Below are 24782 nucleotides of genomic sequence, written 5' to 3'. Positions count from 1 at the left end.
GCCCGGTCCAGTCGAGGGGGAAACCTGCCTTGATGCGCCCTCCATCGCAAGGGCTGGAACCTCGGCACCGATCCAGGTCCCGAAGCAGGTCCCCACGCCGCTCGCAGTCCCGGCACCGAATATCGCCTCGGCACCGGTCGTACTCGCGGCCAAGATCATCTTCGCGGCACCGCTCTACGTCTCGGCACCGCTATGATCGTCGGCATCGATCAACGTCGAGACGTAGTTCTCGGCACCGCTACGGTCGACGCTCGACGTCGAGAGGCCGCTCCCGGCACCGGGCATACTCCAGGTCCTCGTCGAGGTCCAGATCCGACTCCCGGCACCGACGAGGTCATCGGCACCGGTCGCGGTCCCGGCACCGATCGCCGGCACCGCGTAGAGATAGATCATCTCCGGACCGGCACCGTGCGGCACCGCAGCCAATGGGAATCGTCTCGACGCTCTCGGCACCGCCGTGGCCATCGAGATCGGTGTCCCACTCCTCGGAGGACCTCTCGAGATCGGCATACCCCCCTCAGGGGCAAGCCGAGGAACAGGACTTGGGCCATTGGCAGGAGATGGCAGAGGACCATTCTCATGGCCCATCTCACTGGTCGTTTTGGACCCCGTGGGCGTACCATCAGGCGCAAGGGGCTCCAATTGCTTCGACCTCTCGCTCCGGTCACTCCATCAGAGGGGCCCCGGAGTCCACCATTTCTCGGCCTCCGCCAGGGGTCATGGAGGCTTCTGGGTCCGGACCACCTGACGCCCTGGACCCAGGCACAGGTGATGCTCCAGCCCAGGAACAGGGAGACCAGGACCAGCCCTTGGATCCTGTTCCACCGGAGGCATCTTCCTCTTCTTCTCCGGATGAGGCAGTGGCGGGCACATCGTGCACAGGCCCACCTCCAATAGATCTTCGGGCTCACCAGGATCTTCTGCGCAGGATGGCCCGTAACATGGACCTGCAGGCGGAGGAGATAGTGGAGGTGCACGACCCGATCGTGAATATCCTTGGAGCGGATGCCCCATCGAGGGTGGCGTTACCCCTGATCCGCACGATTCAAACGAATGCGGATACGATATGGCAAACTCCTGCCTCTATCCCACCCACAGCAAGAGGGGTGGAAAGGAAATACTTTGTCCCGTCTAAGGACTACGGGTACTTGTATACCCACCCCCAACCGTGTTCACTGGTGGTGGAATCAGTGAACGCACGAGAGCGCCACGGCCAGCAGGCTGCAGCGCCTAAATCAAAAGAGGCTAAGCGGCTCGATTTGTTTGGCCGTAAGGTTTACTCAGCCGGAGGGCTGCAACTTAGAGCGGCGAACCAACAGGCGCTACTGAGCCGCTACAATTTTAACTCCTGGAACTCTATGGGGAAGTTTAAGGAGTTGATTCCCCAGGAGTCCAGGGAAGAGTTTGGAGCCATGGTAGAGGAGGGCAAGAAGGTGGCTTGGACCTCCTTGCAGGCCTCCTTGGACATAGCAGACTCAGCTGCGAGGACCCTGGCTTCGGGTATCGCTATGTGCAGGATCTCCTGGCTTCAGGTTTCGGGTTTGCCTCCGGAGCTGCAGCAAACCCTACAGGATCTGCCCTTTGAGGGACATGGATTGTTCTCAGACAAGACGGACTCTCGCCTGCAGAGCCTCAAGGACTCGAGAACAATCATGCGCTCCCTGGGGATGCATGTTGTGGGCCCTCAGCGCAGACCATTTAGGCCGCAGCCTCAGCGCTTCTACCCCCCCCCCGCCTCGTCAGAGACAAGACTCGGCCCGGAGGCGAGGGCGAGGTGGTAGGAGAAGATGGGCTGGCCCTCAACCCGGTCAGAACCAGGGGCCACCAAGACCACCTTCAGGTCCTAGAGAGAACTTTTGAAGGTGCGGTCGAGGACGGCGCCCCAGTCATCCCCCAGGATCCAGCCCCCTCCTTTCAGGATCGTCTCTCCCACTTCCACCGCGCTTGGTCCCTTATAACTTCGGACTGTTGGGTCCTCCGCACGGTGGAGAGGGGATACGCTATCCAGTTTTCTTCTATCCCCCCCTCCCACCCCCCTTCCCCGTCCCTCTTCAGGGACCCTTCTCACGAGCAACTTCTTATACAGGAGGTTTCTACGCTCCTGGCCATGGGGGCCATAGAGGAGGTTCCGATAGAGTTAAGGGGCAGGGGATTTTATTCCCGTTACTTCCTGATCCCCAAGTCCAAAGGAGGTCTGCGGCCCATCTTGGACTTGCGCGGACTCAACAAATTCGTAGTAAAGTTGAAGTTCCGCATGGTCTCTTTGGGGGCCATTATCCCTTCCCTCGATCCTGGAGACTGGTTCGCCGCCCTCAACATGAAAGACGCATACTTTCACATCTCAATTTACCCACCTCACAGACGCTTCCTGCGATTCGTGGTAAACGCGGTGCACTACCAATTTGCAGTCCTTCCCTTTGGCCTATCCTCGGCCCCAAGAGTGTTCACGAAATGTATGGCTGTCGTGGCAGCGTACCTTCGTCGGCAAGGGATACAGGTGTTCCCGTACCTAGACGACTGGCTGGTACGCGGTCGCACCAAGGAGCAAGTTCAAGCTCACGTCCACATAATAGTGCACACATTCAACGAGTTGGGCATCCTACTCAACAAGGACAAATCCACTCTAGAACCTACCCAGAGAATAGAAGTCATAGGCGCAGTTCTAGACTCCAGACGTGCACAAGCCATCCTGCCAGACAACCGATTTGGCACCATCACGAGCCTCATTCAAGGGCTCCAGGCGTTCCCAACTACCACGGTGAGGTCGTGCCTTACCCTGCTGGGTCACATGGCTTCCTGCACGTACGTAACCAGGCATGCCAGACTTCGGCTTCGCCCACTCCAGACCTGGGTGTCGTCAATATATCGACCACATCGGGACAGCCTGAACATGGTGGTCACGGTCCCGATCTCGGTCCTGACCTCCCTCACCTGGTGGCTAGATCACAATGTGGTCTGCGAGGGGATGCCATTTCACGCCCCACAACCCTCTCTGCACCTGGTCACAGACGCTTCATCTCTGGGTTGGGGCGCCCATCTCAACGAACACCATACCCAGGGCCTGTGGACTGCACCCCAGCTAGCCCTGCACATCAATGTTCGGGAACTGATGGCGGTGCGCCTGGCGTGCCAGGCATTTCTCAACCTCCTACGTGGCCGATGTGTGTTAGTTCTCATCGACAACACCACGGCCATGTTTTACATCAACAAGCAAGGAGGAGCACGTTCGTCAATTCTATGCCAAGAGGCCATTTGCCTGTGGGACTTCTGCATCGCCCACTCAATCCATCTCACGGCATCGTTCCTCCCTGGAGTCCAGAACACTCTAGTGGACCGACTCAGCAGGTCCTTCCAGACGCACGAGTGGTCTGTCCGTCCGGACATCATACATTCCATCTTCCAAAAGTGGGGGTTTCCCCAGATAGACCTGTTTGCATCTCGAGACAACAGGAAGTGCCACGTGTTCTGCTCCCTACAAGGTCGAGCTCCGGGCTCCCTCTCGGATGCGTTTCTCCTTCCCTGGAAAGACCACCTGTTTTATGCCTTCCCTCCGTTTCCTCTGGTCCACAAGGTACTGCTCAAATTGCGCAGAGACCAGGCACAGGTAATTCTGGTCGCTCCAGCGTGGCCGAGACAACATTGGTACACCACACTGTTGGAACTCTCGGTTCAGACACCGATCCCGCTTCCGTTGTGTCCGGATCTCATCTCTCAGGACCACGGCCGGCTGCGTCACCCCGACCTGCAATCACTCCACCTCACGGCGTGGCTGCTCCATGGTTCACCCAGGCAGAGCAGCAATGCTCGCACTCTGTCCAACAGATTCTGCTGAGCAGTAGGAAGCCCTCAACACGCACCACGTACCTGGCCAAGTGGAAGCGGTTCTCCTGTTGGTGCGAACAACGAGCCATGTCCCCGTTGCAGGCACCCATTCCTCTCATTTTGGAATATCTCCTCTCCCTAAAACAGCAGGGGTTGGCGATATCTTCAATTAGAGTTCACCTGGCCGCTATATCGGCCTTTCACCCAGGGGAACTCGCGTCCTCGGTATTCTCTAACCCGATGGTCGTTAGATTCCTCAAGGGCTTAGACCGGATGTACCCACAACAACGTCAGCCCGTTCAGACGTGGGACCTCAACCTGGTTCTCTCCAAGCTCACAGGTCCTCCATTCGAGCCACTGGCCACCTGTTCACTTTTGTACCTATCCTGGAAGACAGCCTTCCTTGTAGCCATCATCTCAGCAAGGCGCGTTTCTGAACTCAGGGCGCTTACATCCGAGCCCCCTTATACAGTTTTCCATAAGGATAAAGTGCAGCTTCGTCCACATCCTGCCTTTCTCCCTAAGGTGGTTTCTCCTTTTCATATCAACCAGGACATCTTTCTCCCGGTCTTTCATCCCAAACCACATGCCACTCGCCAGGATCAACGTTTGGATTCCCTGGACGTACGAAGGGCCCTGGCCTTCTATATTGACCGCACAAAGCACTTTAGAAAGACGACGCAACTCTTCGTTGCAGTGGCCGACCGAATGAAAGGCTCACCGGTCTCCTCACAACGCCTATCCTCCTGGATTACGTCTTGCATCCGGACTTGCTATGACCTGGCAGGTGTCTCAGCACCGCACCTCACCGCTCACTCCACGAGGGCCCAGGCTTCCTCGACGGCTTTCCTGGCACAAGTTCCGATCCAGGACATTTGTAGAGCAGCGGTTTGGTCATCAGTCCACACATTTACAGCTCACTATGCACTAGTGCAGCAGTCCAGAGACGATGCTGCTTTCGGATCAGCGGTTTTGCACACAGCAATGTCTCACTCCGACCCCACCACCTAAGTTGGGCTTGGGAGTCACCTAATGGAATGGATATGAGCAAGCACTCGAAGAAGAAAAGACGGTTACTCACCGTTGTAACTGTTGTTCTTCGAGATGTGTTGCTCATATCCATTCCAAACCCGCCCCCCGTCCCCACTGTCGGAGTAGCCGGCAAGAAGGAACTGAGGGGGCGCCGGGTCGGCTGGGGTATATATTCAGCGCCATGAAGGCGCCACTCTAGGGGGCTCCACAGCCGACCCGCCGGTGTTGCTAGGGTAGAAAATCTTCCGACGATCGTGCACGCAGCGCGCACACACCTAATGGAATGGATATGAGCAACACATCTCGAAGAACAACAGTTACAACGGTGAGTAACCGTCTTTTACCTATGGATGTTTGAGTCAGAATTAAGCAATGGAAAATGAGAATACTTTTATAACTAAAAATTAAGTTACTTTAAAAAATATGGAAAATCAAAATTTAAATGTTTTATTTCTAATTATCTGTCGGTAAAATAAAAATGACATTAAAAGAACATTGTGTATGTGAAGCAAGGGACAAAATCAAGAAAACTCACCCAGCCCAAAGTAACTTCTATGTCTTTTGGCCATTAGAGACCTCCCAAGTTTCCAAGGGCCAGCAGCCATAAAAATTAGTCTCTCTTGCAGAAAGGTTCTATTCTACCGTCCTGCTTCCACTTGGAGCAACCATGTGCCTTCCAGAGCCTGTCCCCTTTCTAGGGCTGGAATCACAAATACCACCTGTCATTTACAGTGGTTAGGATAATGACAACAATGTTGAGACAGAAAATGCAGAGCCCGGAATCTTAGCAGGTTGACCACCGCTATGTCATGAAAGTAATTTTAGTGTTCTTTGTTTCCTACACAATAATGGATTTTACTGAGAGGCACAAAATTTACATAAATGCAACTGAAAGAGCTTTCAAAGGAATTTAACACTTTGAAAGTTGATACAACTAGAATCACAGTCTGGTTTGATCTAATTAACCATAGTGAACTAGAACCACAGTGACAAAATTTGAAACTGATTCAAAGAAGCTATGACACCTTTCCATTAGTTAGTCAATGTTACTGATCCCAAATACAAAGATCATAAGTTGAGCCCAGAACAGGAAGAAGAGTCTGAAACGTGGCTAGTGGAATGTAACCCTGAGGTTTTTTTCATTCTTTTCCAACATTTCAATTAAAGACCCAGATCTCTACCCACGTATTTGTTTGCAAAGGAAGTTGTGTCTCAGTTCATTGTATTAAGGTGGTGGGAAACAGTGAATGTAAAATTAGACTCTTGATTTCAGAATTTTGTCACTATTTAAAGAACCTGCATTCCCCTGAAGTCAGCTTAGTATCAAATGTGTTTTTAATATGTTCCTCTCATGCACAGGAAGTGGGGGAGATATGACCCTTAACAGGCAGGGCCGTCTCTACCCATACGCAAAGTACGCAGCTGCGGAGGGCACCAGGAAATCTGGGGCACCACATTTCCTGGTGCCCTGTGCAGCTGCGTGCTGCTCCAGTCCCTGCTCCACCTTTTCCCCATGGCCCCCGCCCCTGCTCTGCCCCCACCCCGCCTCTTCCTGCCCCTGCTCCACCCCAGCCCCACCCCCACTTCCTGGAGGACTGCTGCAGGGGTCGGGCCTGCACTCACCATGTGGTAAGTGGAGCAACCCGGCCCCAGCCTGCTCCACTCCCCTGGCTCCCTGCCTTGCCTCGCTGCTGGTGAGTGCTGGGGGCGGTTCCCCTCCTTCCCCCCAAGCCTGGGAGCCAGGGGAACAGAGCGGGCTGGGGCCAGAGGGCAGTTTCCCACACACACACGGAGGCCTAGGACCCCACACAGCCCCCCCACAGGAGGGGGGGGCTGCATAGGGCACCAAAATGGCTAGGGACTGCCTTGTTAATAGGGCTGTATAGCAAGTAGAATGGGTGTCCACTGGGTTGAAAACACCAGCCAGCAACTTCCCCCAAACTAAAACGGGAGGAGATGGTGATCCGTACATTTGACAATGAGGTGGTAGGCCCAAACAACAAAAGCAGTGTGGAGACAGGAACCACCTCAAATGAGGAGAACATTTTTCAGTTCTTAAGCTAGGCAAGAACAAATGTCTCTCTTCATCTTGAGTCACACAGTTAAGGTTACTTCCAGCTGAAATACCTCCTATTAGTTTCATGGTGCCAAAAGGGACAGGGGTGAGAAGAGGAAAAGGACCAGCCTCGAGTGGAGAGCTAAGAGTTCATTTATTTGAGTTCTTCCATCCTCCAAGAAGCTCTGTTACTCCTGCTAAGGCGTTTTCTGTACACCTTGTAACTCTGTGTGACTGCCCAAACTTTAGCTCAAGAGACTGGCCTGGAACCTAGAATGCCATGGTTCTCAATTTCTGGATTGAGCAGATAAACCTTAATTATGAATTTAACTTGGGTTTTGAAATTTGCTTCACAATCTAGCCATTCTCTTAATGTAGATTTTTGTATGAAATTCTGTGGTTTTACAAGTAATGTAAAATTAATTATAGATTTTCTTAATTAGCATAGTACAAGCTGGAATGTCTTCTGGCCTGCAGGAGCTTGCAGTCTGCAGTTTTGTAAGACTGAAAAGGCAAAATATTTAAAATCTACCATGTGCTGAATCTTTAGTTTACACTTGCAATTTGGGACATGCAACATATAACCGTATGAGTAGAGCCCTACGTGGATAAAAAGTGTATATCTGTATCAGATCTCAAACATGGTCCACGGATATAAAGCGGATATCCACAGATTTACAGGACTCTAGATATAAAATTTGGATCTGCAGCCATCCACTATCCACAAACATGGTCCATGGCTATAAAATGGATATCTGCAGATTTGCAGAGCTCTACCTATGAGTAAGGCTATATTTTAGTCATGGGTATTTTTAGTAAAAGTCATGGACAGGTTACAGGCAGTAAACAAAAATTCATGGCCCGGGATCTGTCCATGACTTTTACTATATACCCCTAACTAAAACTTGGGGGGGGGGTTGCAGGTGTTCTGGGGGGGGGGGGGGCGGTCCAGGGGCACCGTGGGTGCTGGAGGAGGTGGCCTGGGACCCTGCTGGTGCTGGGGGAGAGGGTGGGCAGTGGCCTGGGACCACCGCTGGTGCTGGAGGCGGGTCTGGGTGGCGGCGCACAGCCCAGGACCCCTGCTGGTGCTGAGGGGGAGGGTTGGCGGGGCTGGCAGGGACTCCCTACCCAGCTCCGCAGGTCCTAACACCTCCTAAGCAGCAGAGGGGCCAGGGAGCTCCACGCAGCTCCCTCCACAAGCACCGGCTACGCAGCTCCCATTGCCCGGGAACTACAGCCAATGGGAGCTGCGGGGGCTGCCAGCACGGGCAAAGTGTGGAACCCCCCGACCCCACCACCTAGGAACTGCAGGGCCATGCCGGTGGGAGCCGGGGAGCCCCCCACCCCAAGGTAAGAGTCACCCCGCGCCCCCCAACCAGAGGTGCTGGAACTAGGATTTGGGGGGGTGCTGCAGGACCCCCAGGTTTGAAGTGGTTTCCATTATATACAGGGTTTACAGTTTGATTCAATGACTCTCAGCACCCCCACTATACAAATTGTTCCAGCGCCTCTGCCCCCAACCTCATGCCCCTAGCCTTGAGCCCCCTCCCACACACCCAAACTGCTGCTGCTGGTCCAGGGGCTTCCTGGCTCGGGCAGCCCCTGAGCCAGCACTGGCTGTTGCAGAGTGAATTCGTGACAGAGTTTCAGCCTTACCTATGAGTTACTTTTTAAAGTATATTTACAGATCATCTGTAAAAGGGACACATTTCTCTCCTGACCCCTACTGTTGGGGAATAATAAATAAGCATTATTTATTACAAGTTGCTTATTTCATAGAGTTTCTGGTTAAATCATGAGTAAAACTGATTGGAACTCAAAGATTAGAAGTTGAGTTAAGCCTGTTTGTTGGCTCTTCTTTTTATGGATTCTGAAAATAATTACTTTAAAAACTAAATTAATTAATTGTCTCCAACTGTTCTCTCTCTCCTTTTTATCTCTTGCTCTCCCATGTATTATATTTACTGCTTACTCCATTCTGTAACCATTTAATTCAAATGTTATTGCCACTAGGCTTTCAGCAGGATTTACCCATGACTTCACCACATCTTAACAGTGTTTATTGAGAGAGTTAAATCAGGAGTCTAATGCTCCCAATTTAACTACTTATTCTATTTTTAAGTTGAGTGAATTTAGTATTCATTAAAGTGTGTGATTAATAGCTTTGTCTAGAGACATGTAGAGATAGTGTAATCATCCATAGTGCAAAATTCTTCACAGTTATCATTATTCTTGATTTGCCTTATCTCTGCTATTCCATTTCTGGTTCTTTATGTGGACACATACGACAAGTTGTACAATTTTGATTAAAAAAAATGTAGGGGCAGCCAAATAAATCATTATTTATGACTTGGGATGAGATTTATATCCAGATCTCCAAAGGCAAAAGTCTAGCATATTGACCTGTTATATCACTTTGTCCCTATCGATTTAACTTAGAAAAATAATAATTGAAATGTTAATAGAGATGTGGCTTTAGCCATACTCTGTTGAAAGCCTTAGCTAGCTTACAAGTTCATTTATAAAAATGGTATTTTGTTTTTATTAAAATTTGTCTTGGCTGTAAATCTTATTTATGCATACATCTAATCTGTTTTTTTTTAAAGTGCGATAGAAAACAAATTGTTTATACACAGAGGTGACAAATTCATCCTTGTTGATAAGGGGTTTTGACTGACAGCCAAAAAGTAGTAGAATTCTACCGTCCATACACAATAACAGAAGTTGCATTCTTTGTATGCTGTGCTGAATATGTAGTCTTTAAGTGTTGTCACTTAAACTAAATAAATTATAAAGGGTGGAATTCTGTGTTTCACCTCTAAGAGGCACAGCACAGAGTCATCAGTTTTGAGGTAGGGGATGCCCTCCCAATTCTGGGCTGCTGGGTAGTCCATGGTATATCCTAGGCAGCTCTAGGGACCTGTCTAAATTATGGCAGCCTGTCTCCAGCTGCCTGTGACCTGCAGCAGGTGCTCAGAATCTCTGCCATGCAAAGTGCTGCAGCCCTGTCCTGGACATCCCCTATGCCAGGGCTTGCAAGGGAGTCCTCTGAAGGCAGCCTTACAACTGCATTCCATAGTTCTATGCTGGGGGAATCCTCCCATGGCTGGATGTAGAGGTTTTTAGAACCCCTAATATGAAGGGGCCGTGGAGCAGGGGTGAGAAGCTCACTCAAGTTTTTAAATTTTTTCCAATTAAAATATTGAACAAAAAGTGAACTTTGGATGAGTTTGGACTCTAACAACACCAGCTGCCAGACAGATTTGGTCAATGGATCCATTTTAATATTAGCCAAATAACTGCAATAATTTGCAGAATATAAGCATAAAAATAGTTTAAAAGTTTTTCACTTTTAAGTTTAAGTTTAAAAGTTTCTGGAGATATAAAATTAGTTTTGGAAACATTCTGATCTGTGGCTGTAATTAACTCTGTGTTTAACACGGCGCTTTTACTAAAGATTTTAAATGAATTATTTAAATATCTGTAATTCAGAGAAGAATGAAAACAAAGTTTTTCTTCTTGAATTGTATCTTTTACATTAATACTGACCCAACAAAATACTATGCAGTCAGAATAGTGTAATTTACAATAGTTAAAATATACTGAAACTCTAATGGACTAATAAACTAATGGAAGGTCATAATAGGTAATAGTAAATTTTCCACTGTATACCTTTTTTGAATCCCACACTCTCATTTGCCCTCTTCTCTATATAAACACAAAATTAATATTTTTAATATGGAGAAATAATCTTCAATGTTGTATTGCTAATTGTTTACAGAAATCTGGTCCTATTTTAAGTTTGACTTTTGTATTCTAAAGTTCTCTGTTCTTGGAATTGTTGAAAAATTCTGTATTTATACTGATTTATGTTTTATTATGCAAGTTGAGTATTTTAATGATGTTGGGAGTTGTAATATTGTAAAGAGCTGTTTTGTGAAGTTTTCCTGTTTATACAGTTTTGCTCAACTTGTTGAAATTTGTGATATCAGCTGGGATTTCCAATTGTGAAATGGTAATACAACTTGCCTTAGCACAAACAATATGGTCTCTAGGTTTGTGATCTCAAGAGTGGTTTCAGAATAACTATTATTAATTTAGAATAATATCTTTACAGGTAAAATGTTCCAATCTCCAGATATCACTCTTATTGTAGAGTTCATATTTATGTTTTATAAGGAGAAACCTATTGATTGGCTCTTAGATCATATACTCTGGGTGAAAGTCTGCAACCCTGAAAAAGATGCAGTAAGTTCAGTTTTTATTATGTAGCTTTTAATGTCGCTTCTTGATTAAAAAAAAACTTTATTTTCTGTGAATCTAAGTAGTAGTATGTGATGTGCTGATTCTTTTCCTGGTTCCTTCATATCCCAATACAAATCTCAGTCTATGGTTAGATCTGAATCTGAGAGAAAGTTTTGGAGACCTCGGAGATCAAAAAAATGGCTTTCTTAGATTTCTTAATGTTTCAGATTTGGGAGGCTTAGAAATGCATTTTTGGGGGAAAACAGGTCAGCATTTTTTGTGCCTAGAAGACCTAAGATAACTAGCAGTTGCACTAGCTATATTTAACATTCTGCAGAAAAATTATTTGAGTCCACTTTAATTTTTGAAAATAATTATAAAGGTTCATCCCAGTAGCTTAATGGTAGTGCTCAATACTTCAGGGAAGGAGTCCTTCATTGAATATACTGTCTCGGAGTAAATTCCTGGTCCTTTTGAAGTCAATGAAAGTTTTTCCATTGACTTCAGTAGGCCAGGATTTCACCCAGGGTTTCTTCATCTTCAGACTACCACATCCCTGTGGAGGTAGTTCTTGTAGCCCTATAGGGAGTGTCTTATATAGCCACACAGAAAGCTCTTTGTCCAGTGAAGAAGCAGTATTGACTAGTTCCATTAAAAATCTCATCCAAGTGTCATTAACCAGAAGAATGATGGCTACAATATGGGGTACAAAAGCGTTATCTCTGGGGGTGCTCTTCTGCTTGTGTGTTTGCCTGCAGAGTGTTTCCATGTTAACTTTACACACTGCTTTTTTTGGCTGAGGTTTTTGTGTATGAAAACTCTAGGGGTAAAATTCACACATCAGTGAAGGGGCCAAGTGTAGCTGAACCACTTCAGTTCTTCTGTATGGGCAGGGCAGCTGTTGAGAGATTATATAAAAGGGTCTATGTGCATGGCACAGTTGGCACATAGACCAGTATAGATGGAGAATATGGGGCATGTGAGCAGATTGCTCTGAACAGAATAGTTGTAGTCAGAGTATAGTCCAGATTTATACCGTACTTGAGAATTGGATTTACTGGTACTAGAAACAAGAATTAAACAACATAAATCTCAACCTGAGTTTTCTGCCCAAGTTTGATGTTTCTAAGGTTTCCTGCAGATGCCATTAATTCGACCTTCCTTATATCCCTGTAGCGTTAACAAGCCCCACTTGCAACAAAGAGTGAGCAGAATTTACTCAGCAGCTTTATGCCAGGTCCAATACCAGCTAGATAGGGTGGATCAACAGGAGAGCCCCATTAGTATTGTCACAGGGTGGAAAGGGGAGAGAGGAGAGCATTTTGTCTGAGACTATACAGACTAACTGGTCACATATCATCATATGGAGGCTGTACAGAAATTACCTGTTTGACTGGAGAAGTAGTTGTGGTAGGGTTACAGGCTGCCCTGCACCCACCTACTGATTGATAGATAAATTCTCATGTAGTTCCTCTGTACAGAGCCCATTTACTCAGGCTTTTTGCAGGAGGAGGAGAGGAGTAAATTTTAACCAGAATGAATAGCCCAATGGTGCTCTTAGGCAATGAAAGAAGATAGCATCAGGACTGAAGTATATAGTTCCGGTTTCTTGTAATTTGTTTTGGTTCATGAATCATAGATTATCATACAATTTCAATAAAAACTCACTGATCTTTCTTTATTATCTTTGTTAATGTGAGGTTTTCTTGATTTTATTTTAAGAAACATTGTGACAGACAGAAATCTAATCTACGAATACGCTTCAGGCCTTCCCTTTTCCAACATGTTGGACTGCACTCCTCCCTAGCAGGAAAGATCCAGAAACTCACGGTTAGTAGCTAAAACTTCCCTGCCCATCCAGATCAGACAGAATTGATAGGTGATTTTTCATCAGATGAGAAAATTAACTTTTTGTTATAGTTTAGCATTTTCAAGTATAATATATTATACTCTAGTTGGAATTAAGCCTGATTAAAGCTTGCTACCATAGAATAGAAGAATGTTCAGCTCAACTCATATATTTTTATACAACTTCTGCATATAGTCTCTCATTTTAAATCTCTAACCTTTTATCTGTAATACTGTGACCTTTTAATTAATCAATACAGGGTTTGAGATGTACAATGGAGAAAATGGATAATACATTAGTTGCCCTTTGTTTTCCATTTGCTTTTAAGTACTAGCAAAATTAGCCACTAAGGAAAAGAGACTGCCTGACCAGCCTGATAGCATGTTTGTCTTTCTTTCAATTAGGATAAAGACTTCCTGAAACCATTATTACATAAAATTCATGTGAATCCACCCGCGGAAGTTTCTACATCTTTAAAAGTCTACCAAGGACATACACTGGAAAAAACCTATATGGGAGAGGATTTTTTCTGGGCTGTTACACCAATTGCGGGGGATTATATCCTATTTAAATTTGACAAACCAGTCAACGTAGAAAGGTTAGTAATCACTTGTCTTTTGGTCTCACAGCTAAAGATGCTTGCTGAGCAAGTATGCTTGAGGATAGAATTGAGGAAATAATAAATTAAACATAATGAAAAAGTAATTTCATACAAGGTATCAAATGAAATGGATACTTTGCAGTTCAGTTTAAAATGTGCTTCAATCAACTTTATTCGTTGTAGTTGACTCTGTATTTTATTTAGAGTATTTTGCTACAAAATCTATTTTTGTAACCTTCTCCAGAAGTATAACACCACAGCCAGTACCCTGCCAGCAGTTAAAAAGACTGCCAAATTGAGTCTGTTCCAGTCGGTTGAATGTGACTTTTTTTCAAGCCCTTTATCTTACTCAAACTTGATGTGTGTGGGTTTTTTATCTGCATCTGTGCTTGAATTTATGATTTGCTACAGTCACACAGAGGAGTGAAAGTGACCTCTTCTATTTATTAACCTTTAGGCCAGCTAAGGCAAGGAAATACTACTTTTGCTTTTATTTTTTAACAGAGTAATTTTAATTTTGTTAAGTTGCCACTGTCCTCTCTTTTAGTTATGTTGGAGTCTCTTTTGTTTGCTTATTTTCTTTTCCCCTTGTACACTAGCCCAAGACTTCAAAAAGAAATTTTTTGTTTAGGATATCTTTATATTCCCCTTATATTCTTCTTTCATGCACATTGTGCCTTTCTGCTGCCCCACTTCTGCAGACCCAGAGCCTTGCAGTGGTAACTACTACTATTGGAGTAATCTCACTAGATACTTTCCTTGTGGAGGATATCTCAGGCTGTCAAGCTGCTCTTTCTGCCTTCTTGAAGTCAACCCAGTTGGTCAACTTCTTCCATGGATTGGCAGCAAGCTGAAGACTGAGTCATCACCTTAACCGATCTTGAAGATCTCAGATTCATTGAGTTTAGTATTTTCCCCACATGGTAATTTTTGCTCCAATGATTCTGACCAGTGAAATGCAGATCACTTGAGAGGTGAAAGAATTAAAAATTACAGTACTCTTCAGTTGCTTATAAAAGTCTTTTCTTCCAGTGTAGTTGGTAGGCCTGCATGGAATGTACCTTAAAGGGGGTACATACACCCCACTTTATCATATAAAAGTCAATACCTTTTATCTGTGGCAATAATATGAAATAGACACCTTTCAGCTGGAGAGTGTACATTCAGTGGTAGGTTTCACTGCTCTACAGCCAAAATGCTTCTGAAATAAATGTAGTCAAACTTTACTAATTCTGGGTCACTGAGAACGAAAATGATGCTTAAAATGGTTATTGGCTCTAATTTTCAAGATATGCTATTGGGTCAGTATATACGACCCTTGACTTGAGAATGGCGGGAGGATAAGTGAGTTATAAAGGGAAGCGATCTCAATTTAAACCAGAAATGACTAAAATACATCTTTGACTGGATCTATGAATAAATCTATGACTGGGTTTGGACAGTACTTGCTTTTTGCGTCATTCATGCTATGAATTGCATCATGTTATTCCTAGAAGTCATGGATGATGCAATCATAATGAAGCTTACATCACTCTGCTGAACAAATTGCCCTATATCAGCTCTAGAAATCATACAGTGTCGTGCTCTCTTATTTGTCTCTGTGTTTGATTTTGCAAAGGGACACATTTCTGTTTAGCCAAAGTGAGGAGAGATGCCTCGTACTTGTGTGAACAGTGCAGATAACTTCTGCTATGTTTGTGGTGAAATGACTTTTGCATCACAAAAGCACATTATAACCACTATGGTTAAGAAAACCTATTACCTTTATTTTGGCTGCAAAATTGGAGATCAGGACAAGAGATGGGCCCCACACATATGCTGCAACACGTGTGCAACAAATCTTCGCCAGTGGTTGAACAGGAAAAGGAAATCTATGCCTTTTGCAGTGCCAATGATTTGGAGAGAGCCAACAGATCATACCAGCAATTGTTACTTCTGCATGGTGCCTCCAGTTGGGAAAGGTGTGTCAAAGAAGAAAAAGTGGACTGTGCATTATCCAAACATTCCATCGGCTATACGCCCAGTACCCCACGGAGAAGGACTGCCGGTTCCTGATGCACCAGAATCATTCTCGCTTGAGTCAGACGAGGAAGAGGATGAAACTTCTGGTCCTGAACCATCAATGTCACAGGACCCACATTTTCTCCCATCCTCCTCCTCTGAACCACACCTCCGAACACAAGGTGAACTGAATGACCTTGTCAGGGATTTGGCACTACCCAAGAGTAAGGCAGAGCTGTTGGGCTCCAGACTACAGCAGTGGAATCTCCTGGCAGGTGATGTTAGGGTTTCCATGTTCCGTGACCGTCAAAAGGATCTTGTCCCATTCTTCTTCATGGAAGGCGATATTGTAGCCTGCAACAACATCGGTGGTGTGATGGCAGCCCTCAACATCGTTCACGATCCAGATGAGTGGAGACTGTTCATTGATTCATCGAAGACGAGTCTTAAAGCTGTTTTACTGCATAATGGCAATGTTTTGCCATCAATTCCAGTTGGTCATGCAGTCCATATGAAGGAAACCTATGACAACATGAAACAACTTTTGAGGTGCATAAACTGTGACCAACATCAGTGGCAGCTTTGTGGCGATTTGAAGGTTGTTGCTCTCTTGCTTGGTCTGCAGACTGGATACACACAAAGTACTGCTGTTTTCTCTGCGAATGGGATAGTCGTGCAAGAGATTCCCACTACATCAAGAAAGATTGGGCACTCCGACAGTCATTGGAGCCTGGGAGGAAAAGTGTTCAGCATCCACCACTTGTTGAATCAAGGAAGATTTTTGGCTTGCATCTGAAGTGAGGTTCTTACCCACGAAAGCTTATGCTCCCAATACTTCTGTTAGTCTCAAAGGTGCCACAGGACCCTCTGTTGCTTTTTAAGGAAGATTTTGTTACCCTCATTACACATCAAGCTGGGTCTGATGAAGAATTTTGTCAAGGCCATTGACAAAACACAAGCAGCTTTCAAGTACCTCAGTGGAAAATTTCCAAGGTTAAGTGAAGCTAAGATAAAGGAAGGTGTCTTTGTTGGTCCTCAGATTCGTGAACTTCTTCGAGATGATGCATTTGACCACGCACTGTGTGGCAAGGAAAAGACGGCATGGAAAACCTTCCAGTTAGTGGCAATAAATTTTCTCTGAAACAACAAGGCAGACAACTACAGGTTGTTGATGGAAAACCTCCTCAAGGCATACAAAAGCCTTGGTTGCAACATGTCACTAAAGATACATGTTTAGATACATGTCACTAAAGATACAGATAGATCTCTCTCATCTAGATTTTTTTCCACCGAACTGCGGAGCAGTGAGCGACGAGCACAGCGAGCGATTTCACCAGGACATTGCAACAATGGAGAAACGCTATCAGGGCAAATGGAGCCCATCAATGCTTGCAGACTATTGCTGGACAGTGACAAGAGATGCTCCATTTAATGAATACAAGAGACAAGGCAAGAAGCGCCGAGTAGACACTGAATAGGACTAAACTATGTACATAACAGTTTTTTGCCTTTTGTTTCATAATAAATTTTATTTATATAACCCTTTTGCTGATTTTTAAAGTGTTACATAAACAGGACAGGTGAAATATTATCATGTAAAGCAACCATAAACACATGAAAAGACCTAGGTTTACAATTTATGATTAAAACTCTATCTACACAATATACATAGACATAAAATGTAAAAACTTTATTATCTTAGAAACAGTAGCCAATCAGTTGTTTTAATTGTCATATTTTAATTCAGCACATCAAAATACATAATAAATAGCACATTTTATCTCTGAAGCAGACGACTTCTCAAAAATTGTAGACCAGTGTTTTTGATCAACTTCAAAGTTTCTGTTTCAAAGTTATATTGAAATGAACAATATTGTTTGTGTTTTTACTTATCCATTTTTGAAAAAAAAAAAAGTGGATACTTTTGTAGATATGAATTTCAGGGAAAGGGGGTGGAACTAGTTAATTTTTATTTTGGTTAGATACTTGTTTTATTAGGATGTGTCAGAAGCAACCTGGCAGTTTTGACAAATGCTCTAAACTTGCTAGGAAATGTCATAAGTAAACTTTGTGCCTCAAAAATGGACATGACTTACACAATATATTTGCTGAAGAGTGTCATCTCAGTTTATCGTGTTGAGGGCAGTGGTGAGCTGGAGCCGGTTCGCAGCAGTTCGCACGAACCGGTTGTTAAATTTTGAAGCGGTTTTAGAACCACTTGTTAACTGGCTTCCCTACGAGGGAAGCTTTGATGGGCTCCGGCCGGGAAGAGTGTAATTCCTCCTCCCGGCCACCGGGGGCGCTGCACTGAGGGAGCCATGTGGGCTGCCTCCTGGCCCTGTTGCTGCTGCTGCTCCTTGGACCTCTGGTCCTGGGGCTCCTGCTGCTGCCTGGTGGGTCCCTGGCTGCTCTGCTGGGCTTGGCCTGCGTCCTGCTGCTCCCAGCTGCTCTCCCCGTGTGAGTACCCACCCCCCTGCCCGCAGCCAGCCCCTGCTGCACCCCCCTGCCCGCAGCCAGCCCCTGCCTGCAGCCAGCCCATGTCATACCCCCTGCCTCCAGCTAGCCCTGCCCCACGCCCCTTTCTGCAGCCAGCCCCACATCCACTGGTGCCCTGCAGTTCCCAGGGCAGTAACCCTGCACTCCTGCTTCAATGGGGTGGGGGGCAGGGAGCAGCTGGGACCCACACAGATGCACACCCTAGGGTGACCAGACAGCAAGTGTGAAAAATCAGGACAAGGGGTGGGGGCTAATAGGAGCCTATATAAGAAAAAGACCCAAAAATCGAGACTGTCCCTATAAAATCAGGACATCTGGTCACCCTAGCACACCCCCAGAGAGTGGCGGGGACCCACACATGTGAAACGGAGCTCATTTCTAGTTCAGACCCATCTTTTTAAAAAAGAACTTTAGGGTTAACATACAACTGTATTTTCCTGGAGATGTCAGGCTTTTTGGTTCTTAAATCGCCGTCCGGGCGGAATTTTTAAAATTTAAAAATTGCTCCCAGGAAAATACGGACATATGTACCCTATTGGTACAAAAAAATACGTACTGTGGTACATCCCTTAAATCAGAACTTTTTATAGGGAACCGGTTGTTAAGATTTTAGCAGCTCATCACTGGTTGAGGGAGAGAGAGTGCCAGTCATTTGTGCAAAGAAAGGGAGAATGTGTCCATTCTTTTGTAATTGGCCAAATGGCTAATATAAGCCTATTCTCAGTACTGCCATGTCTTGAGTGCTGGTAACATTCAAAAGAGATGAGGATTACATGACTTTAATAATCTCTATTCAATGAAGATAGTTCACTTTCTGAGGAAAGTGAACATCTCGGATTCTCCTGCTTTCTCAAAGGAAGTTCACTGATGGGACTGGTATAACATTTTAAGTCTAAGTAGTTTTTCATCTGACGTGAGGTCATTTTCTCAATTTCTAATAAATATTGAAATGTTATTTGGGCTCTTATATCATTACCCAAAGTCCACACATATCAGTTTTTACCTTTCTTGAATTGTCAGAAGATTTGGGAGAGTTACTACTGTTAAGAATTGTCAGGGATATGATGCACTTAAGTGGTGGGATTTTCAAAAGCACTCAGTATTGGCCTAAATCTGCTTCCTTTAAAGTCAAGTGACAAGTGGAGAAATAAGTTTGCAGATATATCATGGCTCTAAACACCAATGAGTGAGAGGAATGATTTACTGAAGTACACAAAGGTTATAACTGGGAGTAATGGGTTGAATTAGGAAAGGGAAAACTTAGGCTGAATATCAGGAAAATCTTCCTGATGGTGAGATGTAGTAGGATGTGGAATAAAACTAAACTAGATAAACATTAGAAAGTATACTTTTGGGAACAATCTGGATTTGTGAGGGGAGGGAACTTGATGACCTTTAGTATGCATGTCTTCTCTTTGTCTGTGATTCTTGAAACCAATGAAAAAAGCCTTCTGAACCGGAATGAAACTTTGTCTGCCAAGCTCCACCCCAGAGTTACTGGTTAGTAGCTAGCTATGTTAGTAAAATCCCGATATATGAGATAATGGAAATAATGACTACAAATCTGACCAAATGAATGGTGCACCTGTAACAGCATAACACAGCAATTACTTGTTCCCATAATGTATTGTTCCATGTAAAACATTTTACTATGCTGAATTTACCGTTTCTGTAGTAATTTGTTTGGTTAGCTATAAACTTTTGATCCCTTTCTTTAAAACTCCGTACTTCTGAGAATCAGAAAAATTGTTCTTTTGCAAGGATAAGAGCATAACTGAACACACGGAAACCCAACTGTTTATTTTATCTCTTCATAACTTCAGCAGTTCAGCGGATGTTTCTTGTCCTAAGCCAACCATACTACAACAGGGATGGAGTGAACTGAACAAGACTCTGAAACTAGTCTTCCATTTCGATAACAGTTCTTACAACTGAAGTTCCTCATCCAGAGCACTGAACCCCCTTTATAGTAAGCTAGAATCCCACTTTCATCGTTGCAATCTCTGATGTGCTTCTTCACACATCTCTCTATTTCAGTGCTGTACTGTGAATTCACTAGTTTTATTCTTGATAGGAAACTGGACATCAACATTTTGTGGATTGTTTGCAAAATAAATCCATCATTAATTCTGGATGTTAAGACCCTCAAAATAGATCACACTTTTAAGATTACAAAAAGATGCAGTCACTTTAAGTTGTTACTAGGCTATTGAAGTCCACTTTGGCTATTTTGATATATGCTACTTGTTGTCCAAATGCACTTTTTTGAACTAAAAATGACAGTCACATTTAAAAGTAGCTTTAAATGCTTGACAATTCTATCACTGTAATTGTTGTGTCAAAGATGCATTTCCTTTCTTTAGGTTCTAACACTTTGTAAGAGAATATAGATACCCCTTTTCTTCTTCAAGTGATTGCGCATGTGCATTCCACAATAGGTGTGCGTGCTCACCACGTGCACTGATGCCGGAAGCTTTTCCCCTAGCAGTACCTCTAGGGGAGTGCCCCTAGCAACTCCTGGAGTGGTGCCGCTATGGCGCAGTATAAGGGGCGCTGCGCGCTCCCCCCACCATCAGTTCCTTCTTGTCGCCAGTGAAGGTGCGTCGGAACTGCTGTGCTCCAGCTTTGCTGTAGCTTCCCTCTTGGACTCTGTTAATTCATATTAGTAGTACCTGAAGTTAGAAGTAGTTTAGTTTAGAGCAGGGGTCAGCAACGTCTGGCACGCAGCTCGCCAGGATAAGCACCCTGGCGGGCCGGGCCAGTTTGTTTACCTGCCGCGTCCACAGGTTCAGCCGATCGCGGCTCCCACTGGCCGCGGTCAGCACATCCCTTGGCCCGCGCCGCTTCCCGCAGCCCCCATTGCCCTGGAGCGGCGAACCGCGGCCAGTGGGAGCTGCGATCGGCCAAACCTGTGGACGTGGCAGGTAAACAAACTGGCCCGGCCTGCCAGGGTGCTTACCCTGATGAGCTGCATGCCAGAGGTTGCCGACCCCTGGTTTAGAGTTAGTTTAGTGCACCTGGGTCGGGGCATGCCACGGGCTTTAAGTCGTGCGACACTTGCAAGCGGCCGATGCCTGTGAGTGATCTGTATGCAGACTGTTTACACTGTCTGGGGGAAACCCATTTCAGCAATTGCTGCAAGATTTGCAGATACTTCAAACTTCGGACCAAGAAGGAACGGGACATTCCGCTCCAAGCCATTTTGATGGAGTCGGCCCTGACCCCGACACCGTTGCGCTGCTCCGAGTCGGCACCGAGCACCGCAGCATTGGTGCGCGGCGACCCTTAGTGCCTTCCACCAGCTGCCACCGCTCCCTGCTCAAGTTGAGCGGAGTAGCCCAGCCCATTCTGAGACTACCTCCCCAGACGTTTGAGTGCCCTCCACGCTGGAGACCCTGCAAGTGGCCCGAGACTTTGTGTCTGCCAGTACCAGGGACACTGCAACTGTTGGCTCCCCAGTCCAGAGGCAAGCCACTGCTCAGATCCCCACAGTTGCCGCATGGACAATACCGTTCACGGTCTAGGGAAGGTTCCCGCCGCCATTCCCTGCTCAGCGACTGTCCCATGTGCCATGCACGCCACTCCCTGTTGACCCTCACCAGGTTGTCTGGCTGGGTACTGACTGACAGGGGTTCCAGGCACCGCTCCGCCTCGAGGGACCATAGACTTCGCAAGGAGAGCGTGCCCTTTCAAGACCGGGACAGACGGCACTGGAGGTTCTTGTCTCCGAGAGGCTACCGTAGCTCTTCGCGGTATGGACATCGATGCCGTTCCCATTCTTCATCTCGCTTGAGGTCCCCGCCGTGACACCGCTCCCGTGGTCCCAGGCATCGATCATTGGCACCTTGCCGTTGCGGATCCACCTGTTGGAGCCGGTTGTGGAGCAGCTGCTACCAGCGGTACTCCCACTCCTCCGTACCAGGATCACGGTCTCGTGGTCGGCACCATTCCCGCCGCCACCGCTCGTCCCAGTCCCGAGATAGCAGCAGATCGTATGCCAGCCCGGCCTCCCTTCGCAGTCGTCAGTCAATGGGCCAGGCTAGTCAGGCTGAACAGCCTGCTCCGCCGGTGCCATAGCAGGTGCAGTGGCACCAGGCTCCTTGGCTGGCACCATGGTACCAATGAGCCACGAAGCAGCCCCCGGTTGTAGCTATCTTGGTGGCTGGAGCCTCAGAGAGACCGTTGGCTCCCTTTCTCAGCCTCCCAAGAAGGAGTCGGTGGAGCGTTTATCCCCGGTTCTGCACGCGGAGTGGGACCAAGCGGTGGGACCTGCGGCACTGGTGGGGATGCAGAGTATCGCACCCCTATCCTCATCCTCCCCGGATGAGGCAATCACAGCCCCTCCTCCGCCTGTCCCACAGGAGGACTCTAAAGCCCACCAGGAACTGTTGAAAAGGGTAGCATCAAGCCTCAACCTTCAAGCTGTAGAGGTGGAGGAAACCTTGGACTCCCTCTTCAATGTTCTCTCGGCTTTGGCACCGGGCAGGGTGGCTCTCCCACTCCATGAAGGGGTGGCAAAGATTTCAAACGCCTTGTGGCAAACCCTGGCTTCCTTGCCCCGCATCTCCAAGAGAGCAGAACGGAAGTATTTCGTGCCTGCCAAGGGGCATGAATACCTGTACACCCACCCTGCCCCCAACTCCCTAGTGGTTGAGTCGGTCAACCACAGGGAGAAGCAAGGCCAACCAGCCCCTACTCCTAAGAATAAGGACTCGAGGAGACTAGATCTATTCAGTAGAGAGGTTTATTTGTCCTCGTGTTTCCAACTGATGGTGGCGAGCCACCAAGGCCTGCTGGGGAGATACGAGTTCAATTTGTGGGGCTCTCTGCCCAAATTCGAGGACTCCCTCCAAGAGGATGACCCAAAAAAAAAAAAAAAAAAAAAAGAGTTCAAGGCTCTGGTGGAGGAGGGTACGGCTGCCGCCAGGCAGCCTCAGATGCCACAGATACGGCAGCAAGGTCTGTGGCCTCCGGGGTGTCCATGAGAAAGTCGTCATGACTCCTGCTGTCTGGGTTGTCCAGTGAGGTGCAGAACTCCTTACAGGACCTTCCTTCGATGGCAAGGCCCTGTTTGCGGAACAGATGGACGTGAAATTGCACAACCTGAAAGATTCCTGCACAACTCTAAAGACCCTTGGCCTCTATGTCCCGGCCCCGGCCAGGATCAAGTTTAAACCCCAGCAGGCTCCCACCCAGGCCACCCACTCTAACTATGTGCCCCCTTATAAAAAGTCAAGAGACTATAAAAAAAAATGCCCGCAGCAGCAATCCCGGTCTGCACTCCAACCTGGGCCCTCCAAGGGTAAACAGGCAGGAAAGCGTCAGTTTTGGCGGGATGCCCGGGGGCGACTTATCAGTTCATACCAGGGATCCAATAAAGCTTCCCTTCTCCAACCAGTTATGTGCTTTTCTCCTGGAGTGGTCGCAGCTGACCTCGGACCGATGGGTCCTCAACACCATCTTCCAGGGCTACATCCTCCAATTTACTTGTACCCCACCCACTCACCCTACATCCCCGTCCCTCCTCAGGGACCCCTCTCACGAGACCCTGCTCGAACAGGAGGTGAGGCAGCTCCTTGGCCCAGGAGCAGTGGCAGTGGTACCAGCGGAGTTCAGTCACAAGGGGTTCTACTCCCGCTACTTCCCTATCCCAAAGGCCAAACGGGGGCTCAGGCCCATCCTGGACCTGCAAGGCCTGAACCAATACATGGTAAAGCTCAAGTTTTGCATGGTCTCTCTGGCTTCCATCATCCCCTCCCTGGATCCCGGGAACTGGTACGCTGCCCTCGATCTGCAGGACGCCTAGTTCCACATTCATATATTTGAGGGCCACAGGCGTTTCCTCAGTTTCTCCGTTTCATGGGCAGGAGCACTACCAATTTGTTGTCCTCCCGTTTGGCCTGTCCACTGCTCCCAAGGTATTCACAAAGTGTACATCTGTGGTGGCGGCCTACCTCAGACGTCGGGGTGGGGGGTGGGGGGTCCAGATCTTCCCCTATCTCGACGACTGGCTGGTGAAGGGCAGCTCCAGGTCGCAGGTGCGGGATCACGTGCCACTCCTCCTGTCCACATGTGCCACTCTGGGCCTGTTGGTAAATGACACCAAGTCCACGTTGGTCCTAGTGCAGCGCACAGAGTTCATTGGGGTAATTCTGGACGCGACGTCAGCTAGGGCCTCCCTCCCACTGGACAAGTTCGAAACCCTAAGGGAGTTCATCAGCACAGTCGCAAGGTTCCCCAGGACCACAGCCAGAGCGTGCCTCCAGCTCCTGGGTCATATGTCAGTGTGCATGTATGTGGTTCACCATGCAAGACTCAGGATGCGGCCCCTCCAGCTCTGGTTGGCCTCCGTGTTCTCCCAGTTCAGAGACAGGATGGACAAAGTCCTCAGTGTGCCCAAACCGGTGATCACCTCTCTGCGGTGGTGGTCCTCCCCGGGGAACATGCTTCACGGGGTCCTGTTCAGGGGCCAACCCTCGTCCATGGAGCTGGTGTCCGACGCGTCGGATCTGGGGTAGGGAACCCATGTGGGAAACGTTCAGACCCAAGGTCTGTGGTCTGCGCAGGACCTTGCCCTGCATATAAATGTCAAGGCCCTGACTTCTGACCCCCCATACACAGTGTTCCATAAGGATAAGGTCCAGCTCCGACCACATCCTTCATTCCTCCACAAGGTGGTC

At 47.2% G+C, this 24782-nt stretch overlaps 1 protein-coding gene across 3 annotated transcripts in view; it reads left to right on the top strand.

Annotated features, from left to right (window-relative positions):
- The window catches only part of MGAT4A (alpha-1,3-mannosyl-glycoprotein 4-beta-N-acetylglucosaminyltransferase A), a 144162-nt gene that overhangs the window by 90053 nt on the left and 29327 nt on the right, over window positions 1-24782 (top strand). For all 3 annotated transcript variants that reach the window (XM_054009516.1, XM_054009505.1, XM_054009525.1), the window contains exons 10-12: window positions 11028-11158; window positions 12878-12985; window positions 13409-13602. In XM_054009516.1, the coding sequence (XP_053865491.1) occupies window positions 11028-11158; window positions 12878-12985; window positions 13409-13602 (433 nt within the window). The remainder of the gene's footprint in view (window positions 1-11027; window positions 11159-12877; window positions 12986-13408; window positions 13603-24782) is intronic.

The sequence above is a fragment of the Malaclemys terrapin genome, chromosome 1 (assembly GCF_027887155.1).
Source record: "Malaclemys terrapin pileata isolate rMalTer1 chromosome 1, rMalTer1.hap1, whole genome shotgun sequence".
In the NCBI taxonomy this organism is placed as follows: domain Eukaryota; kingdom Metazoa; phylum Chordata; order Testudines; family Emydidae; genus Malaclemys; species Malaclemys terrapin.
This window is presented reverse-complemented; position numbering and strand designations above follow the sequence as displayed.